The sequence below is a fragment of the Tupaia chinensis genome, unplaced genomic scaffold, assembly GCF_000334495.1.
Source record: "Tupaia chinensis unplaced genomic scaffold, TupChi_1.0 Scaffold143673_1, whole genome shotgun sequence".
Lineage (NCBI taxonomy): Eukaryota > Metazoa > Chordata > Mammalia > Scandentia > Tupaiidae > Tupaia > Tupaia belangeri.
The window spans coordinates 91,647-111,085 of NW_006203521.1; the positions used below are offsets into that span (position 1 = coordinate 91,647).

The 19,439-nt window shown below is 36.6% G+C and overlaps 1 protein-coding gene across 3 annotated transcripts in view; it reads right to left on the reverse strand.

Annotated features, from left to right (window-relative positions):
• Window positions 1-10: 10 nt before the first annotated feature.
• FBXO11 (F-box protein 11) overlaps window positions 11-19,439 on the reverse strand; it is a 44,135-nt gene continuing 24,706 nt past the window's right edge. For 2 of the 3 annotated variants that reach the window (XM_014582610.2, XM_014582609.2), the window contains exons 12-23: window positions 13,421-13,638; window positions 11,386-11,471; window positions 9,768-9,862; window positions 8,540-8,662; window positions 8,370-8,455; window positions 7,300-7,376; window positions 7,057-7,200; window positions 3,698-3,808; window positions 2,629-2,736; window positions 2,098-2,227; window positions 1,375-1,473; window positions 11-1,275 (exon numbers count right to left, since the gene is read on the reverse strand). In XM_014582610.2, the coding sequence (XP_014438096.1) occupies window positions 1,146-1,275; window positions 1,375-1,473; window positions 2,098-2,227; window positions 2,629-2,736; window positions 3,698-3,808; window positions 7,057-7,200; window positions 7,300-7,376; window positions 8,370-8,455; window positions 8,540-8,662; window positions 9,768-9,862; window positions 11,386-11,471; window positions 13,421-13,638 (1,407 nt within the window). In that variant the 3' untranslated portion in view covers window positions 11-1,145. The remainder of the gene's footprint in view (window positions 1,276-1,374; window positions 1,474-2,097; window positions 2,228-2,628; window positions 2,737-3,697; window positions 3,809-7,056; window positions 7,201-7,299; window positions 7,377-8,369; window positions 8,456-8,539; window positions 8,663-9,767; window positions 9,863-11,385; window positions 11,472-13,420; window positions 13,639-19,439) is intronic. The other variant, XM_006164688.3, reaches the window with a different exon arrangement.

Consider the following 19,439-nt stretch of genomic DNA (forward strand, 5'->3'; position numbering starts at 1 on the left):
TTTCTTTCTAGGAAATTAAACCCTTTTAATTCTTATCTACCTTCTACATAATGGTTATTGAATACTCCACAATATATTAAGTCTAGATGTTATGGTACATGCATACACTTTCAGGCTGTTTATACCCACTGTCACCAATACACATAAATGAGGGGGAGGGAACTATGAAACTGTATAGGGCTGTATATATACTTGTCTCAGCTTAATGCAGGAAATTGCTTTAATTTCCAGCAGTTTTATCTAAACTGTTCAAAAAAAAACTATGAACAGAGTTCAAATACAGGACTGTTTTGAAGAGACTTTCTAAAGTGTACTTTAAAACATAGTAGTTTTTACCTTTCACAAAACTGAGTTACAAGAATACTTTTGTTTTACAGTGCATCCCTTCCTAGGAAGTCTCAATAAAACACTCACTTTTTCTAGGGGTGATTTTGAATGTTGCACAGGAAAGGGGAGGAAATAATAGTTTTAACTTTTCTTAAAGGATACCAGAAACATTGCTGGATATAATTTAAGATTAGTGTTTTCTCTTTCATAGAAAGAACGTACATACTGGGACATGAGTACAGTTACAGCAAGTCTAGGTGTGCTAACAAAACAGGGCACATTCAAGTACAATAAGATTTGCTTGAAATTAAAAACAAACTACATGAGATTAAAGCATTAAAATCATAGTTCTCAATCTGAATACATGTTAAAAAAATCAAAAGAAACGCAGAAGTGCTAGCTCACATTTTTACCATATTACAAAAGCAATTGGTACCCATGTCCATAAAGGCAGCAACAAAGCTGCTTGTCTATTGAAGATTACTACTGCAAAGTGGACTGCATTCAATGCTAGTTGTAAAAACACCAGCTTTTCAGAAGTTGGTATCTGTACAAAATTGCAGCTTATTTTCTTCACTTCTGTCCCTTCAAAAGTCTTTACACAGTAATGCTAAAACACCCAGCTTTGAGATCCTGAGTCAATATATTGCCACTTTCTTTTTGGTAGCTTGAGCATCATAGTGTCAACTGACCTTGTGTATCCATTTTTAATACAGTCTCTTCCTGTAGCATGGGCAAATATTTTAAATCTTCTTCCAAAAAAAAAGTTTTTAAGTTATGATGTTAGAATGGCAGGACTTTTTCTTTAGGAAAGGAATTCAGTTGTGCTGCAATGTATTAGATTCTATAGGTGGAGCAGAGTCATATAGTGTATCTGTATCATGTGTAGGCTCACCAGCTAATGTACAAGGATTAGACAGTGTTCCAGCACCACAGTCACAGAAAAACCTAAGGCAAAATGAAAACCCAAAAATTAGGAAAGTGAGGGGGGGAGTGGGGGAGTGGGGAGGGAGAACTGGATAACAAAGCAAGAAGGGGGCTACATACCTATCATGTCTAATAAATTCTACATCATGTCCCTGATGGCACTTCTTAATGCAGTTCACACATATGGCATTTCGGTCTGTGGTATTACAAGTGTGACATCTGAAAAGCAAATACTTGCGTTATTTTTCTTGAATATTTCACTCAAAACACAGTATTTTGTTTTTGGCTTATATTAGGACCAATTGTGGCCCCAGCCCCAATTCTAAAAAGAAACTTCAATGAAGTGAATCTTGTATTTTCTGAGGAAAAGGAATGGATGTAGATATACACGGAATAAAAGCAGTTTTAAAAACTTTTCAGCTCCTATTGAGTCTTTGGGCTGAACCGATTTGTGGAAGTAATAGGAGTCAAAACTCGCAGTAATTAGGATAATGACAGCTTTACTTGGAAACTGAAGAAAACTGTTGAAAATAAACCCTGTTTTGTATTTGATATACCAGTTAACTATAGTACTGCATTTTCTCTTTGTGGATGTAAATACAATTTATAATTTTCAGTTAATTTTCTTTATTGCCAGAGGTGGGAATAAAGCCCACCCACAGTAGGGTAGGCTTATCAGCTTGGTTTTGAAGCTGCCCTGTGCTGGGCTGGCTATGGAGATCCAGATCCCTTATCCACTGATTTCTCACCCGTTAGTTTCTTAATTTTGTCAAACAGCCAAAAACACCATTGCAAATCACTGCCCTTCCCTTTTTCAGGACTCAGAAGAAATTAGAAATATACCTGTAGAAATCATGCATGGGATAGCTGGTGTAACTTGATATTTTATATAAACATTGGCCTCTGCTAACAGCCTTTTCTATGGCATCTTGATTGTTCATTATTTTGTTATCTGTAACAAAAAAGGGGAGAGCTAGAGAATGAAGTAATAGTAAGAAATTAGAAGTAAATTTTCCTGTGCAAGATACTCCCAACTATTTACAGCTATTTTAAACAAGGCTTTTACTTTTTTCAAATTAGTTCTCTAGGGACCAGCAGATGGCATAATGGCTATGCTAGACTCCCAAGTAGTTAGCCACGGTTTACACTGGGCGTGTGCACGTGCATGCCTAAGATCCCTGGAAGAGAAGGGATTGTGGCCTGGCCATCCCCCCCTGGGGGGTGATTTCTTGCTTTCTGTCTCTGTCTTTCTGGAGAGCGCTTGTGCTCTATATCAAAAACCTCTTAAAAACAAACCAACCAATGACTTCTGATTATCATTATCTTTTGATGGCAAGTATCATGTATTTATAGGCAGAATGAACTCCAACATACCTTTCATTGTAACATTAACACCAGATGCTAAAAATAAGCCTCCAAACCGGTTGTTAAAAATCTGATTGCCTTCTAATGTTGCAGTTGCATGATTTGTAATTTCAATACCTAAAGTAAAATTTACAGATGCTTCACGTTATATAATTTCTTAAAAGAAACCTAATAACAAATGTAAGCTTTTTAATATAAAAAGTACATTAATCCTCTTAACACCTTTACTTAAAAAAATGTGAATATTTGAATCACTGAAAGTAACATTAATTTTTCACTGTAAACAGTCCACTATCTTTTCTAAAGATTACAGATGGTTCATAACTTACTATTTAAATTTGTTTTCTTTACTCACGATATACTGTACAAGAGAGAGAACACCCTTTAATCCTCTACAGGGTCTCGTCATGTTGTTATCCCCTTTAGTTCTCCAGCCTGTCAGATCCTAGACACTCATGTGCTTGCCTGATTTGTCTCAGGCAGATTGGGCTGATTTTAGCCTCTGCTCCCACATGGTATTCAGATTTTGACTTTAGCAATGCATCACCACTGTGCCACAGAGCGAGCCCCTTAGTATTTTTATTAATGTTTGATTTCTCTGTGAACTAGAAAAGAATAGTGCCTAGGAGTATGCTTAAGTTAGTTGGCTGCTGGTTTACATATTGAAGAGAAATGGAAGCCTAAAGTTACCTGAAATAATTAGAAATACTTACCTTCATTGGCTAAAGGTATAAATGGCCAAGTAGTGTGCATATGCACATGCATACAAATAAATACATATTAACTATCTGTACACCTGTAACTGACATCAGAGAGCTTAAATGTATATTCCTAACAATAGTACAAATCTATTCTAGCCCAATTAATGTTTCACAATTACTACTAAATGGTAAAGGCCACGTTTCTTACATGTTTTTTGGCTTAAGAGTGAGAATCCAGAACCTGGATTGGGTGTGACAGCTATTGTTAATAGGCTTTTAGCCACTTTGGCAACACACTTTTAGTTAACACGAAAGATAGTTAATATACCACACTTGACAGAACTATAAACAATTCAGAGATAAAAGAAAATACAAACCTGCAGCAAATCCATCAAATATTCTATTTTTCCTTAAGATTGGATGACTATTAGTGCTGATGAGAACACCTGCTTGAGCATTCCTGAAAATATCATTTTCTTCAAGGAGACCTATAATAAAATATTTTCTTAGATTAAGGCTAATACATGTACACACTTTACTGGCCTTTCTGGTTGGTTGTATTTAGGTTTTCTCAGCTGTACTGTAGAAATCTATAGAACTATTTTTTTTTCAGCCAAAAATAAAGTTTATTAGTAATTTAGAGGTATATAAGGTAGAATTTAGCCAAAAATTGTTTTAAAATTACAGGCAAGAGCATTCTAACCAGTACCCTGAATGTTCATGATAACAAGGGCCAATGATGTCTATTTTACTTGCTACCTTGTCCCCAGTACCTGGTACATACTCTCAATGAATGTTCAGCGAGTTAAAATTAATTTTGAAGTATTTCTAGAACTCTTGTACCCTCTATTAGTTCAGGCAAGTACTCATTTCTGGCCTTTATTACTACTACAGTTATTTCCTGAATGTCTTTCTTTATTCCAGTATCTTCATCTGCTGCATAATCCCAGTCAGTTTCCTGCAATTTCTTTTTTTTTTGGAGAGGTTTTTGCTAGAGGGTGCATGCGCTCACCAGAAAGAGACAGAAAGTGAGAAATCACCCCCTGGGGGGGTGATCACCTGCAATCCCTTCTCCATTCTCTCAGGATCTTGGGGACACACATGGACGTGCCCGGCGTGAGTTTAAGCAACCGGGTCTGGGACTCAAACTGTGGTCAACTACATGGGAGTCCAGAAAAATAGCCATTATGCCAACTGCTGGTCCCAGTTTCCTGTAACTCTTCATGTGCCTCTTCTGCTTACAAAACTTTCAGAATGAAGCTTAGAATCAACTTGTTAATTAATACTTTTAAAAATAATATCCCAATTTGTTTGTCCCACTACATTGTATGTCCTGTAAGCTACACATTTTTATCCTTGATGTCTTAGTTAATGTTATTTTTTCCTGGAATATCCTGCCTCTTTATTCCTAATGTCATTTTCTCCAGGAGGTTTTCAGTTTCTCCATCTTCTGGAAGTGTAACAAAAACTGAGTGAGCTAAGAATCAAACTTCAGGCTTTCTAATATTGTCTCCACCACTGACTCAATGAGTGGGTGGGCAAGTTACTTACCTTCTTTTTATCTGTTTTCACATCCATAAAATGAGTATAATATCACTTACCACATAGGGTTATTAGGAGGATTAAGTGAGTTTATACATTAATACATGGTACTAAATAAGGAGCTACTATTACTGATAAAACCTATATACAGTGAATTATTTAGTAGTATACCTGCAATTTCTCTGCTACTTGAAGATGTGACAAGTGTTTTTATTTCTGTAGAGATGTGACCCAATTCACATATCACTAGTACAGACCTCTAAATGCCTTTCCTCTACATGACAGGGCAAAATCCCTCTGAAATGACTCAGGACTGCTTGGATTCCTCTTTTCTGTTAACTCTTTAGATATTAATATTTCAGGGTTCTGTCCTTGGCTCTCTTTTCCCTCTTTAGATGTTTATTCATCTTCCAAAGGCTATAACAATTACATATATGCTGCTATTTTTGTTGTTATTAGAGGATGCATGCAATCGCCAGAGAGAGGAGAGGAGAAAGCACTCCCCATGGGGAATGGATACATTACAATCATACACCATGGTTTTCTAAAGCTAACAGCTCTGGGGCTTGAACCATGTGGTTGGCCATGTGAGATCTGGCCCCCTTAACCACCAGGCCATGGAGCCAGCTCAGCTAATTGTTAAACCTGTTTATTTTAAAGCTAGAGTAATTAACCTTTTGGTTACACTACCTTGGATAGCCCTAGGACAACTTTGGATTCACTATCCTTAGAACTGGCCTTACTGAAGTTTTCCAGAAACCAGTTTTTCATATATTTCTTATTTCAGTGGAAGGCACCCCTCAGTATTCACCCAAATGAGAATCCTGACCATCATGTTTCACTCCTCATTTAACTCCAAATTCAATCAATGATCCACTTCTACTCTTTTAAACATCATTAATATGTGCTCTTTTTCCACCTTCATAATTTAGGCTTTCTACATTTTTTTGTCTCAAATATTCCTAGTATCTGTTCCTAATCTTGCATACTTCCACTATGTCCCTCAAGTGCTATTGCTAAGATGGAATCTAAACTCCTTACTGCAAGTAAAAAAAAATTTATGATTTGGGGCTTGCCCCATCTCTAGTCTAAACTTAGGATGTCTTGCCTTACTAAACCATATTGTTTCCTATAGACTTTGGTTTACAATGTGCCACTCCATTAGACTAATGTCCATTAGACATTAAAATTTATGAATGTAATACTATTTTATTCACCATTGCAACTTTAGCATATGTATTACAGTAGTTGGAACAGAGGTGTTCAATTAGTATTTACAGAACAAATAAAAGTGGAATAATTGTACCTGGAATGGCCTGCTCACCCAGCCCCCTTTTGCCAGTGAATTCTAATTGTTTTTCAAGACACGGCTCAAGAGTGATTTTGTGAGTGAACCTTCATGATACCTTGCAAATAAACCAACCATTTGGTGCTGTGTGTCTTCCTTTATCTTATAAAGATTCCTATCAGAAACATTTTATTGAATTACTAAACTACTTGAGAGTTTGTATCATTAATGGAATCATAACCATTTGGCTAAAAATAGTAAATTTTGTTCATTAAATCTTGGTATGTATGTTAGAGTGATAACTGGCTATCTTTTCAAATAAGATATGTACAATCTTGGATTCTTGACAGTTTAGGAACAGTGTTGGATTTATATCTGGCATTCTCTCTCAATCTCTCTTCACAAATAGCATGCATATGCAAGTGACAGGCACTTCGAGTTGACCTTTATGGATACCAAACCAGGCACACCCTATGTGCATTAGTTCCATTCTCCAACAAACACAGTTGTAAACAATTACAAAAGCAATATCACTTACTATAAACATTTTCATATATTTACAGACCAATGAATTTCTCAGACCTAGTTCTATAACTTGATTTTGAAGTTTATTATAAACATCACTATTTCTGAGTAATCAAAGGTCCAAAGAGAGGATATAAACAAATCTACTGTGTTTCTGACAACTGGCAGTAAAGGAGGCTACAAAAAGGGGGTGGAGGGAAGTACTGTAATATTTGTCTCCTTTTATTCTAGGCTCTAATCTAAACCTTCTGAAGACTTGGTAAGGAAAAAAAGACTGAGATTTACTCACTTGTTATTAGTTGGCAATGTCATTGATCATTAAAGATATGGAAGAATAATGGAAAACTGGGTTTTTCACTAGTGCAAAATTAACAACAATACCTCGACCCCCATTAAATATACAGATGCCACCATCTCTTCCATCATGGATTTTATTTCTTCGTAGTGTAGGATTACTGTCTGTCTTAATCCATACTCCAGCCATTGCATTATCAAATATTTCATTGTCTTCTATACATCCTAGACCTGTAAATGCAAAATTTGATGTTATATAATTTAGAAGGTGTATGTCTAGAAGGTGTATGTCTAATGTTTATTAACAAAAAGATGATAGATGAAACATACCAGAATTATAAACTAGAATTCCACCATTCTGTCCTCCCCAGATTTTGTTGCGTCTAATTTTGGGGTTGCTTCCAGTCCTATGGATAAAGTAGAAAATACCATTTCAACTGCTTGTATTCCTATATCCCATATTACATGATGTAACAGTGGAGAAATCCATATTAATCATAGTAATTAACTATACAATGGAGTCTTTTAAGATGCTTTGAGAAGTCTATCAGTGAGGACAGTGGTTTAAATTAGTTTAACCCTGTATTTCCCACAGAACATACTTTGCTATAAATAAATTACCACAGGGTTTCCTACTAGGTAAGCTATCATAAATTGAAGGGATTAGATTGAATATTTTATTACCAATTTATTATAATATACACCTTCATATGTAAAATGAAGGGTTGAATTATGATCAAGACTCTATAGAGTTTTGAAAACTGTTAAAATATAAGAGAGGGTACTAAAAAAAATATGAATTTTTCAGAGATGTCATACAAACAGAAGTTCCCATTTTACTGAAATGTCAGCGACATGTCAGCCATAATGCACAAATAATTTTACACAGACTTCCACTCTTCAAGGATGAGGGAGCGCATTGGCAGCTGATGTGACTCAGTGGATGGCAAAACAGAAATGAGCTCTAAAGGCATATCTGCTTTGGCTCCTGTCCTCACCTAGACCAAGAAAAACTACATTCTGAAAATTTGAATCAAGTACAACAAGAATATGAAAATAAATACAACAGGGATAAAGATCAGATGTTAGGGAGTGGGAGAGAGGAGCTTAGAAAAAAAAAAAACACATTATAAAGGAAATTATGTATGGTAATATCTTTGACTGTTTAACATGCACTACATTTATGTTTTGAGAACCCATATTGTATACTATAGAGATACAATGATTAAATGTAAGTAATTTTTTAAAAAAATGGTAATCTCAAAAGGTCGCACACACACAAAGTTTAAGATTAAACAGAAAAAAAAAGATTGGACATTAAATATGGAAATTTCTTCCATATATCTTACATATTCCCAACTCCCTCCCAAAAAAAAGCCAAAAGAAAGTGAAACATTTACCTTATCTGAACCCCTGAATACATATGATTATAGATATCATTGTCTTCTAGCACTCCATGTCCATTGTCATAAAAATAAACACCAACCTAAAATCAAAAAAAAATTTTTTTTAAGTGACAAGTGTTTACAGAACAATTTATTTCCCTTCCAAGAGTCCAAGCTAATCCTACCTGCTTGCCACTGTGTATCCGGTTTCTCCTCAGTACTGGAGTGCTGCCAGTTGTCACCCAGACGCCGGCCAGGGTATTACTATAAACTTCATTTTCTTCTATTACACCTTGTCCTTTTTCATGCTAAATAAAAGTTACACTGGTTAAGATACGCATCTTTTATAAGCAAGTACTTTATATTGTGTTGCTATCTTTTTATTGTGTTTTTTTTGACATAGGTCGCATGCACTTGCTGAAGGGAGACAGAGACAGGGAAAAAGGAGAAATCATTCCCTCCTCCAGGAATGGCAAGATCAGCTGATTGCCAAGATTTTCACTATGAACAGAATATAAAGATAGGGCCATCTCTAGGACAGTAAACAAAAATTAAAAATTACATCTAGGTAACACAAGGACCTTTCTGAGACTTATGTTTTCTTACTTGAATTAGTTGTAATAGTGTCAGATATGAGGACAGACGTCAAATGACTAGCACATGGGTTTCTTAATTATATTTCAACGTAGATTCAAATGAACATGTTCTTTTCAAAGATAAAAATTCAAATCTAGTATTAGTACTTGCAGTGATGTTATGCTTTTATATAGTGCTTTGGTAGAATTTTAGACTCATACAGTAGTCATACTGGCAAAATTCCAGTGTAACAAATATAACTAAGACTCCTGATCAGTTGTTTTGAGTTTAGCCTATATGTACAATAATATTTTATTGTTATCTTTTATTGTTATCTCCTATATCTAAATTTAGACAGCCAATGATTAAATGCTATAGAATACTATATATACACACTATCAAATTATAAGTCTTTCATATACTGGCAGTAAGAACAAGGGTGCTACTGTCTAAATATTAAAGAGTAACAAATACTCAACAAATTGAAAATGGTCTATCTAAAACTGTATATAATTCCTCCAATTCCTGTCCTACTTTTTTTTATATGAGAGAAAGAACAAGGAAGAGATGGAAGGGGAGAGAGAAAAGAAGGGGGAGATAGAGAAAGGTATTTTTGAAAGACTCTTGCCATGCCACTATTCGTTCCCAGTCTTAGCTAGTGAAGACCATGGATATTTGTATCACAACTGGCTGATTTAGGTTGGGCTGGGAACTGAACCCAGGCCTTCTATGTGACTTTAGCTACCCTACAACAGTGCCCTCCACTGGTGCCACCACACAGATAGGCCTTTTCTGGTTTAGATGCATGAATTTACAGAACTATATTCATTAACTTACCACATAAATCCCACCATGCTGGCCATCATGAATTTTGTTATGTCGAACAATTGGACAACTGTTTGTCCTAATCTGAATTCCTGCTAATGCATTGCCTATTTAAAAATAAAAGTTACAATGTCAACATCTGGAGCCTACTGGAACATAGTAAAAGTTCTCTGTTAAGTAGTGGTTAAAATTCTTACACTAGAATTTTAGTGGGTTTTATGAAACAAAAGTACAAGAGCTGGAAACACTGGGTCAGCCATGCAGCATAGTGGTTAAGAGAGATGGATCCCACATGGCTGACTGTGGTTCAAATACCAGCCCTGGTGGCTTGAAAAACATGCCAGGTATGTGTTCATGCATGCCTCTAAATTCTGACATGGTGTAGAAATGAAAAAGACTGACCATTCCTCACTGGGCCACTGGAGACTCTTCTTCCTCTCTTGTCTCTCTCTGGCAAGTGCACACTAACAGTTAAAAAAGAACTAGGAATATAAATAGATGCAGAAGGACTACAGACAGTAAAGTATAGTAGTTAAGGGATGAGACTCTGGAGCCAGGCTGTGAAGTTTTCAGTCTCAGAAACTTAGATTGTTGCGAAAGTCAAGATGCATTTTTGCATGGAAAAACAAAAAATACGTCATGACTTTCCTAACAACCTGATACTTATTTCCTGTGTGACTTTCTCTTTTCTTTATTCAGTATAGAGCATGTACATGTTCAGAAGGAAGGAGAAAGAGAGATGAGCACCCTATATAGGTCGGGTCACAACAAGATCTTTTTCTTATAGTCCTCCAGCTCATTAGAACATGAGCACTTGTGCATGGGCCCATTGTGTTTCACGCTGACTGGGCTGGGTATTTGAACCTTAATAGCCACGTGGGATCCAGTTTCTCTTGAGAATCTTTCTGCTGCACCACACAGCTGACCTTTTCTGTGCAACTGTGAATAAGTTAGTTCACCTCTCTGTGCCTCTGTCCTGAATTGATAAGAAGGGACTTTTGAAAAAAAGTTATGTATTTATTTAATTCCATTTGTTATTATTTTTTAATTTGACCAGAAAGAGACAGGGAGAGAGAGAAAGGGAAAGTGAGAAAGCAAGCTGCCAGGTCCAGGACTATAACTTCAGTCAGCCAATTGGATGTCCAGCACCTCAACCACCACACCAATGTGCTAGCCCCCAAAAGGTGGGAATATTTAATAGTATCTCCTTCATAGGGTTGAGATAAATATTATGTGACTTAGAACAGGACCTGTCACTAAGCTTTATGTAAGTATTATCCAAGCAAGTGTTAGGATAAGCGAAAGCCCTGGAACATACTGGTGTCTGGCACAAAGATATCTAAATAATTATTTGCTGAATTAATGCTTCTAAATCTTTTCAAGACTCAAGTATTTCCCTTCTCTATTTAGCACATAGCACACTATACTACCAGAGAAACAGCATAATGCCTGGTATTTTGTAGATACTTCAGTGAATGTCTGTTAAGTGAATAAATATCACAGAATAATCTTTACTAAGAATTTAAAGAAACTGGATCAATTCTACTTGGGTGGTTTTGTAATAGTACATTTTGCTAATATTAAGAGAATAGTCCAGCGTAAGTTTTACAGAACAAAACCATTTGCTTACCATAAATGTCATTTCCTTCAATAAGGCCTCGTCCATCACCAAAGATGTAAACTCCTCCTTGATTTCCATTGAATATAGAATTCCCCCTATAATCATTTGAAATAATAAAAATTAAGCATCTATTTAGCAAAGCTTACTTGTTTTATAAAACTACTGTATAAGAACATTCATGGTTATGTAACAAATTATTTAACTTCTTTTTTTCTTTTTGGAGAGGTTTTTGCTATAGGGCACATGCACTCACCAGAAAGCCAGAGAGAGACAGAGAGACAGAAAGTGAGAAATCACCCCCCAGGGAGGATGGCCACGCTGCAATCCCTTTTCCTCCATTCTCCTCTGGGGATCTTGGGCACACATGCGCCTGGCTTGAGTTTAAGCCACCGGGTCCAAGACTCGAACCACAGTTGACTATATGGGAGTCCAGCAACATAACCATTATGCCAACTGCTGGTCCCAAAATTATTTAACTTCTATGAGGCACATAGACTACATAATTTGAAAATTCTCTTTTAGTTCTAAAATCTATAGTTTTGGGAAAACCATCTATTATTTGAAACAAAATAGCATTCTTTAAAATTCCCCTTAAAATAACTGCTATAGACAAAATAAGATTTGGTTGCTCTAGAAATATTTGATGAATACATCACTAGGATGGAATCTGATAATCTACTTTCAAAAATTATTACTTTTAAAATTTGCCATAGGGAATATGTGCTCACTGAAGAGAGACAGAGAGAGGGAAAGTGAGAAAGTACCTCTCAGGAGGGCCAACCATGCCACAATCCCTTCTTCACCATTCTCCTCTTGGGATTTTGAGCATGGATACATACATGCCTGGCATCATATTCAAGCTGCCAGGTACAGGATTGACTCAAACCACACAGTCAGTCATTTGGGATCCTGCCACCTTAGCCACCACAACCCTGGCTGGCCCACCATAATCTACTTTTACAAAGTTAGTAGAAGATAAAATTTAACAATTAAAAGTATGTTCCAATAGGGACCAGCAGATGGTGTAATGGCTACACCACTGAACTCCCATGTAGTTGACTGCTGCCCAAGATCCCGAGAGGAGAATGGAGGAAAAGGGATTGTGGCATGGCCACCCGACTTGGGGGGTGATTTCTCGCTTTCTGTCTCTTTCTGGTGAGTGCATGTGACCTATAGCAAAAACCTCTCAAAAATGCCGTAAAAAAAAAAACCCACAAAAAAAAAAAAAAAAAAAAAAAAAAAAGTATGTCCCAACACTCTTGGTAGATGCCTAAAACTGTGGATATTACTAAAACCTATATATGCTATGTTTTTCCAATCTGATAACCAATATGGATACTGAGTGACTAGTATGTAAGTGGTAGATTCAGTGTGGATATCATGATTCATGTCTCCAGCGAGATGAGAGATTTTACAATGCTACTCAGAATGGCGCACAATTTAAAACTTATGACTTGTTTATTTATGGAATTTTCCACTTAATATTTTTGAACTGTAGTTGACGATGGATAAAGGGAGACTACTGTATAATATCTATGTTCTATACTCTTGGCCAATAAGGCCAGATCTGTTCACTTCCAGAGGAGGCGGTAAGAACTCTGAGGAGAATGTGACAACTTGAAGTCTTGACTTTGATACTCTTAGTCTCCTTCCTAGAATCTCAAAGATAATTAGTTTCCTTAGTCATTCTATCTGCTGACTCTTAGAAAACAGAGAAAAGACAAGTCTTTCAGGTTCTAATGGAAGGTTACAACCTTATTTATTCATCTTTAATGCAGTTTGATGAATTTCAAGTAAAAACCATAGGATTTGCAATTGTTCATAAATATGGTAGATGGCTTAGATCACTAATAAGAACCAAACAATACACTAAAAACCAAAAATGCAATAGCTCTGCTTATTCAGCTATGCAGAATTTTACTATGAAAATAAAATAGAGTTCTAGGGAAAACTTTAAAAGGTTCAAGCTCAGTATCTTTACATTTCTTGTAAGACAAACCCTGAAATGAAAAAGTAATTTCCATATATAATTATACATAAATACCTTATTGTTGGGTCACTATTTGAGGTAATCCATACACCTGCAAAATTGTTTGCATAGATTTTATTTTCTATGAATTGTCCTCTTCCTTTTTCATGAACATATATTCCTCCAGTCTGTCCATGGTGAATTTCACATCGAACCACTGTGGGGTTAGCATAGGCTTTTACTTCAAAGCCTGCTATCCTGTTTCTGTGTATGTTGCAACTTTCAAAATAACCCTGAAAAACATAGATATTACATCTGTAGGTAAAAGGTCCTTTTCAAAAAGAAATGCCACTTTAAAAACTTTTTAATGTATTTATCTGTATTAGAAATGTTCAAGAGTAAAAATAAAAAGCAAATATGTATTAAACTTTACTTGATAAACATAAAAAACTAATGCTTTTCAGGACCAGCAGTTAGCATAATGGCTATGTTGCTGGACTCCCATGTAGTCAACCGCGGTTTGAGTCCCGGACCTGGCGGCTTAAAACTCACGTTGGGCGCGCGTGTGTGTGTGACCAAGATCCCTACAGGAGAATGGAGAAGGGATTACGGCATGGCCATCCCCACTTGGGGGGCAATTTCTCGCCTTCTGTCTCTCTGTCTCTCTGTCTTTCAGGCGAGCACATGTGCCCTATAGCAAAAACCTCTCCAAAAAAAGGAAAAATATATGTCCTGAAAGAAAAAACTTTCAAAAAAAAAAAAAAAAAAAGAAAAAGAAAGAAAATAAGAAAATAAGCCCTGGTTGCCTTAAAAAATGTCCCAACAAATCAACTTCTAAAAGTTGACCTAAGAATATTGAAATTTACAGAAAGAGCAATACAAAATAAAGATGTAGATAAAATAAAAATTAGTCTAATCACAGGAAACTAGCTAAATAAAAACATTTTGAGAGGCCAGTCTCACAGTCTTGTGGTTAAGGGAGGTGGATCCCACATGGCTGACTAAAGTTTGATTCCTGGCACTGGAAGTTTGAAAAACATGTACATGTGTGCTCCAAATCCTGACAGGACAGAGAAATGGAGAAGTGATTACTCCCCATTGGTGGTTGTTTTCTCCGTCTCTCTTTCTCTTTGATGAGCACTCATGCCCTCTGGTAATTACAAGAAAAATTTGGGAGGGCGAAGGAGAAGACTATGTTAAATGGAAAGAAGAAGTTTTAAAACAATTTGAAAAGAATGGAAGGAACCCTTCCAAACTCACTTTATAAAGCCTTCATTATCCTCATCCCCAAACAGGTAAGGACACGACAAGAAAGGAAAACTACAGACCAATATCTCTGATCAATATAGATGGAAAAATTCTTAACAAGATACTAGCAAATTATATCCAACAACATACAGAAACAATTACACATCATGACCAGGTAGGCTTTATTCCAGGGATGCAAGGGTGGTCCAACATATGCAAAACCATAAACGCAATACACGATATTAACAGAAAGTAAGATAAAAACCATATGATCATTTTGATCAATGCAGAGAAAGTATTCAATAAAATACAACATCCTTCATAATTAAGACTCTCAGCAAAACTGGCACAGAAGTGTCATTTCTCAATACAATAAAAGCCATCTTTGAAAAACCCATAGCTAACATCATAATGTTGAAACACTGGTACAAAACAAGGCTGCTCACTTTCTCCACTTTTCAGTATAGTGCTGCAAGTCCTAGCCAATGCAATCAGAAAAAAAGAATAAAATAAAAGGCAATCATATAGGGAAAAAAAGAGGTGAAATCATCTCTATTTGCAGATGACATGATTGTATACATAGAATACCCAAAGATATCCATGAAAAACTCCTGGAAGTAATACAGTGAGGAAAAGAAAACCTCTTTAGCAAATGGTGCTGGAAAAACTGGGTATCACCTGAAGAAAAATTAATCTGGACCCCATCTCTCATCATTAATAAAACCTCAAACTATAAAACTACTGGAGGAAAACACTGGGGAAACTCTGGGAGACATCGGAGTAAGCAAAGACTTTTAAAATAAGACCCCTAAAGCACAGGCAATAATCCCAAAAATAGACAAGTGGGATGACATCAGATTAAGAAATTTCGGCACAGCAAAAGACAAAATAATTAGTGTGAATTGACAACCCTTGGAATGGGAGAATATTTCTGTAAACTATGCCTCAGATAAAGGACTGATCAACCCAATGAAAAGATGAGAAAATTAGCTAAACAAACAACTCTCTAAGGAAGACATACAACCAACCAAAAAGCAAATGAAAAAATGCTCAACATCTCTCATCAAAAGGGAGATGCAAATCAAAACCAAATGATACCACCTAACTCCAGTCAGAATGGCTAAGACTGAAAAAAACAAAAAGTGGTAAGTGCTGGTGAAGCTGTGGTGAAAAGGGAACTCTCCTACAATGTTGGTGGGAATGTAAATTAGTACGGTCACTGTGGAGACCAATATGGAGTTTCCTCATAGAACTACAGCTAGTCCCAACTTAGGAGTAAATCTAACCAAAGAAGTCAAAGACCTCTACAAGGAAAACTATGAAAATCTAAAAAAAGAAATACAAGGGGCTGACAGGGGGTGTGATAGTTAGGGGCGCTGGCCGACCACACAGCCAACTGCCATTTGTATCTTGAACCTGGCAGTTGTGCTTTCTCACTTTCTCCCTCTCTTTCTCACTCTGTCCCTCTCTGGTCAAATTAAAATAAATAAATAGAGTTAAGTAAAATAATTCTGAAAAAAAAAAGAAAGAAATAGAAAATGACACAAAAAAGAGGAAGGACATCCTGTGTTCCTGGATTAGAATATAATCAAATCAAAATGGCAATTCTATCCAAATTCACCTACATATTTAACACAATCCTAATAAAATTACCAGAGACATTCTTCATAGATTTAGAAAAGACAACGATAGAATTTATCTGGAATCATAAAAGATCCTGTATTGCCAAACCAATCCTGCACAAGAAGAGCGGAATAGGAGGCACCTCACTCCCTGCCCCCAAAATTTATTACAAAACTGTGATAATCAAAACAATAAGGTATTGGCACAAAAACAGGTATGTGAACCAATGGAAAAGAATAGAGACCCCAGAAATAAACCCCAAAACATACAGTCAGCCAACTGATTTTTGACAAAGGACATCAGTCAATACAGTGAGGAAAAGAAAACCTCTTTAGCAAATGGTGCTGGAAAAACTGGGTATCACCTGAAGAAAAATTAATCTGGACCCCATCTCTCATCATTAATAAAACCTCAAACTATAAAACTACTGGAGGAAAACACTGGGGAAACTCTGGGAGACATCGGAGTAAGCAAAGACTTTTAAAATAAGACCCCTAAAGCACAGGCAATAATCCCAAAAATAGACAAGTGGGATGACATCAGATTAAGAAATTTCGGCACAGCAAAAGACAAAATAATTAGTGTGAATTGACAACCCTTGGAATGGGAGAATATTTCTGTAAACTATGCCTCAGATAAAGGACTGATCAACCCAATGAAAAGATGAGAAAATTAGCTAAACAAACAACTCTCTAAGGAAGACATACAACCAACCAAAAAGCAAATGAAAAAATGCTCAACATCTCTCATCAAAAGGGAGATGCAAATCAAAACCAAATGATACCACCTAACTCCAGTCAGAATGGCTAAGACTGAAAAAAACAAAAAGTGGTAAGTGCTGGTGAAGCTGTGGTGAAAAGGGAACTCTCCTACAATGTTGGTGGGAATGTAAATTAGTCTAGCCACTGTGCAGAACAATTTGGAGGTTCCTCAAAGATCTACAAATAGAACTACCATATGATCCAGCAATTCTACTCCTGGGTATTGACCCAAAGGATAGGAGAATGCTCAGTTGGAAAAATGCTTGCACATCTATGTTTACTGCAGTATTATCACAATTGCTAAGACATGGAACCAACCCAAATGTTCATGAACAGATGAAGGGATTGAAAAGTGTGGCACATATACTCCATGGAATACTACTCGGCCACAAAAAAACAAACAAAACAAAACAAAACAAAACAAACCCTGGCATTTGATAGAAAGCGGATGAATATGTAAGATTTACTGCTGAGTGAAGCAAACCAGGCTATGAACGAGAGACATTGTGTATCTCACTTAATATATACCAACTGTCTGCACTCTATACTGGAAATCAAAAGAGGATATAGAAGCATTGAAAATGGTTATGGATTCTGGAGAAAGTGTGGGAAGAGGGTTGTTGAGAGGAAAGGAATCAAGGAGAAAAACAGAGAAGCAAGACATTTATGGGACACAGAAATACTATGTGTATAGTATCTTCCACTGGACTGGTGTGAAGTGTATTCATATTGGGTAAATTCGCTTTATAAGATGTAGTGATGTACAGTGATTGGATGTATAAAAGAAATTAAAAATAACTAAACGAAAAAAAATAATTAGGCCTAGTATTATCAGCTGCTCACCCCGTCACATACACAGTGAAAACTTCTGCCAAGTCATGTTTGATGAAATCCCCACATCCTGTTCTTCCGCATTCACCCAAGTATGTCCCCTACTTATTTTGCCTGACAAGGTGGGGCAATGCAAACCACTCCTAAATAGCTAAACTATACAACCAAATTCAAGCAATTAAAACTGAATGTTTAATTATTAGGGAAACCATTCAAATATCAAAGTTTCACTGATTCTTTTTAAATCTTCAAAACTCTTATATAAAATTTACAAGAAACTTTGAACAAATTATTGCTCTCATCCTCTTGAAAAACAAAGTTCAAAGTACAGACTCAATGTTTAAAAAAAATCTGGAAGGCTGAAATAACACTATGAAGAGGTGATTATCTAAATAGTAGGATTGTGGAGGAATTTTTACACTTTTCTTTACATGTCTTTGGAATTTCTTGTTTCCTATAATGACAATGTTTTACTTCTTAATGAGAATAAAAGTTATTATAATACTTATTTTCTAAGTCAACTCAATTAAGGCTGAATATTAAGAGGGAGACAGTAAGTTACATTTCTTTTAGCACTAAATATTTCTTTTTTTTTTTGGAGAGGTTTTTGTTACAGGGTGCGTGCGCTCGCCAGACAGAGAGAGAGAGAGAGAGAGAGACAGAAAGCGAGAAATCATCCCCCGGGAGGATGGCCACGCTCCAATCCCTTATCCTCCATTCTCCTCTTGGGATCCTGGGCATGCATGCACATGCACATGCACCCGGCCTGAGTTTCAAGCCACCGGGTCCAAGACGTGAACCACGGTCGACTACATGGGAGTCCAGCGACATAGCCATTACGCTAACTGCTGGTCCCAATATTTCATTTATTTAAATCTGCTGCAGGGCCTGTGCATTTGCTGATAAAAGAGAAAGGAGGAGGTAAGGCAGGAGGAAAGGGGGAGAGGGAGAGAAAATATTCCCTAGGGTTGGGGGATGGCCATGCTGTAATCCCTTCTCCTCTTGGGATTCTGGGCATGCATGTATATGACCCTGGCATGTTTTACTAGCCACTGGGTCCACAACTTGAACAGTTCAGTCGGCCATGTCAGAATCAACTGCCTTAACCATGCACATGGCTCCAACATTAAGTATTTGATTACAGCCAGAGGGCATGAGTGCTTGTGAGACTGTAACCCCAGCAGAACAAGGTCATGTGCAATGATTTTTCCTCCATTTATTCATTCCATCAGGATTTTGGGCATCCATACAAACATTCCTCACTTATTTTTCAAGCTTCCAGGCCAGAACCTGAACTACAGTGGGCTATATGGGATACAGCTCTTTATGCATAGGAAGTAATCACTGTGCTATGAGGGAGCTATAATCAGAGCTGAGTCGTAAGTATGACTACATATGAGGGAACTTTTTTTTTTTTTTTTAAGAAAGAAATTTTTGCTATAGGGCATTATGTGCTCGCCAGAGAGATAGAGATAGAAAGCGAGAAATCACTGGGGGATGGCCACACTGCAATCCCTTCTCCTCTATCCTCCTCTCGGGATTTGTGGGCATGCACACACACACACCCAGTGTGAGGTTTTTTTTTTTTTTTTTTGGAGAAGTTTTTGCTATACGGCCCGTGTGCTCTCCAA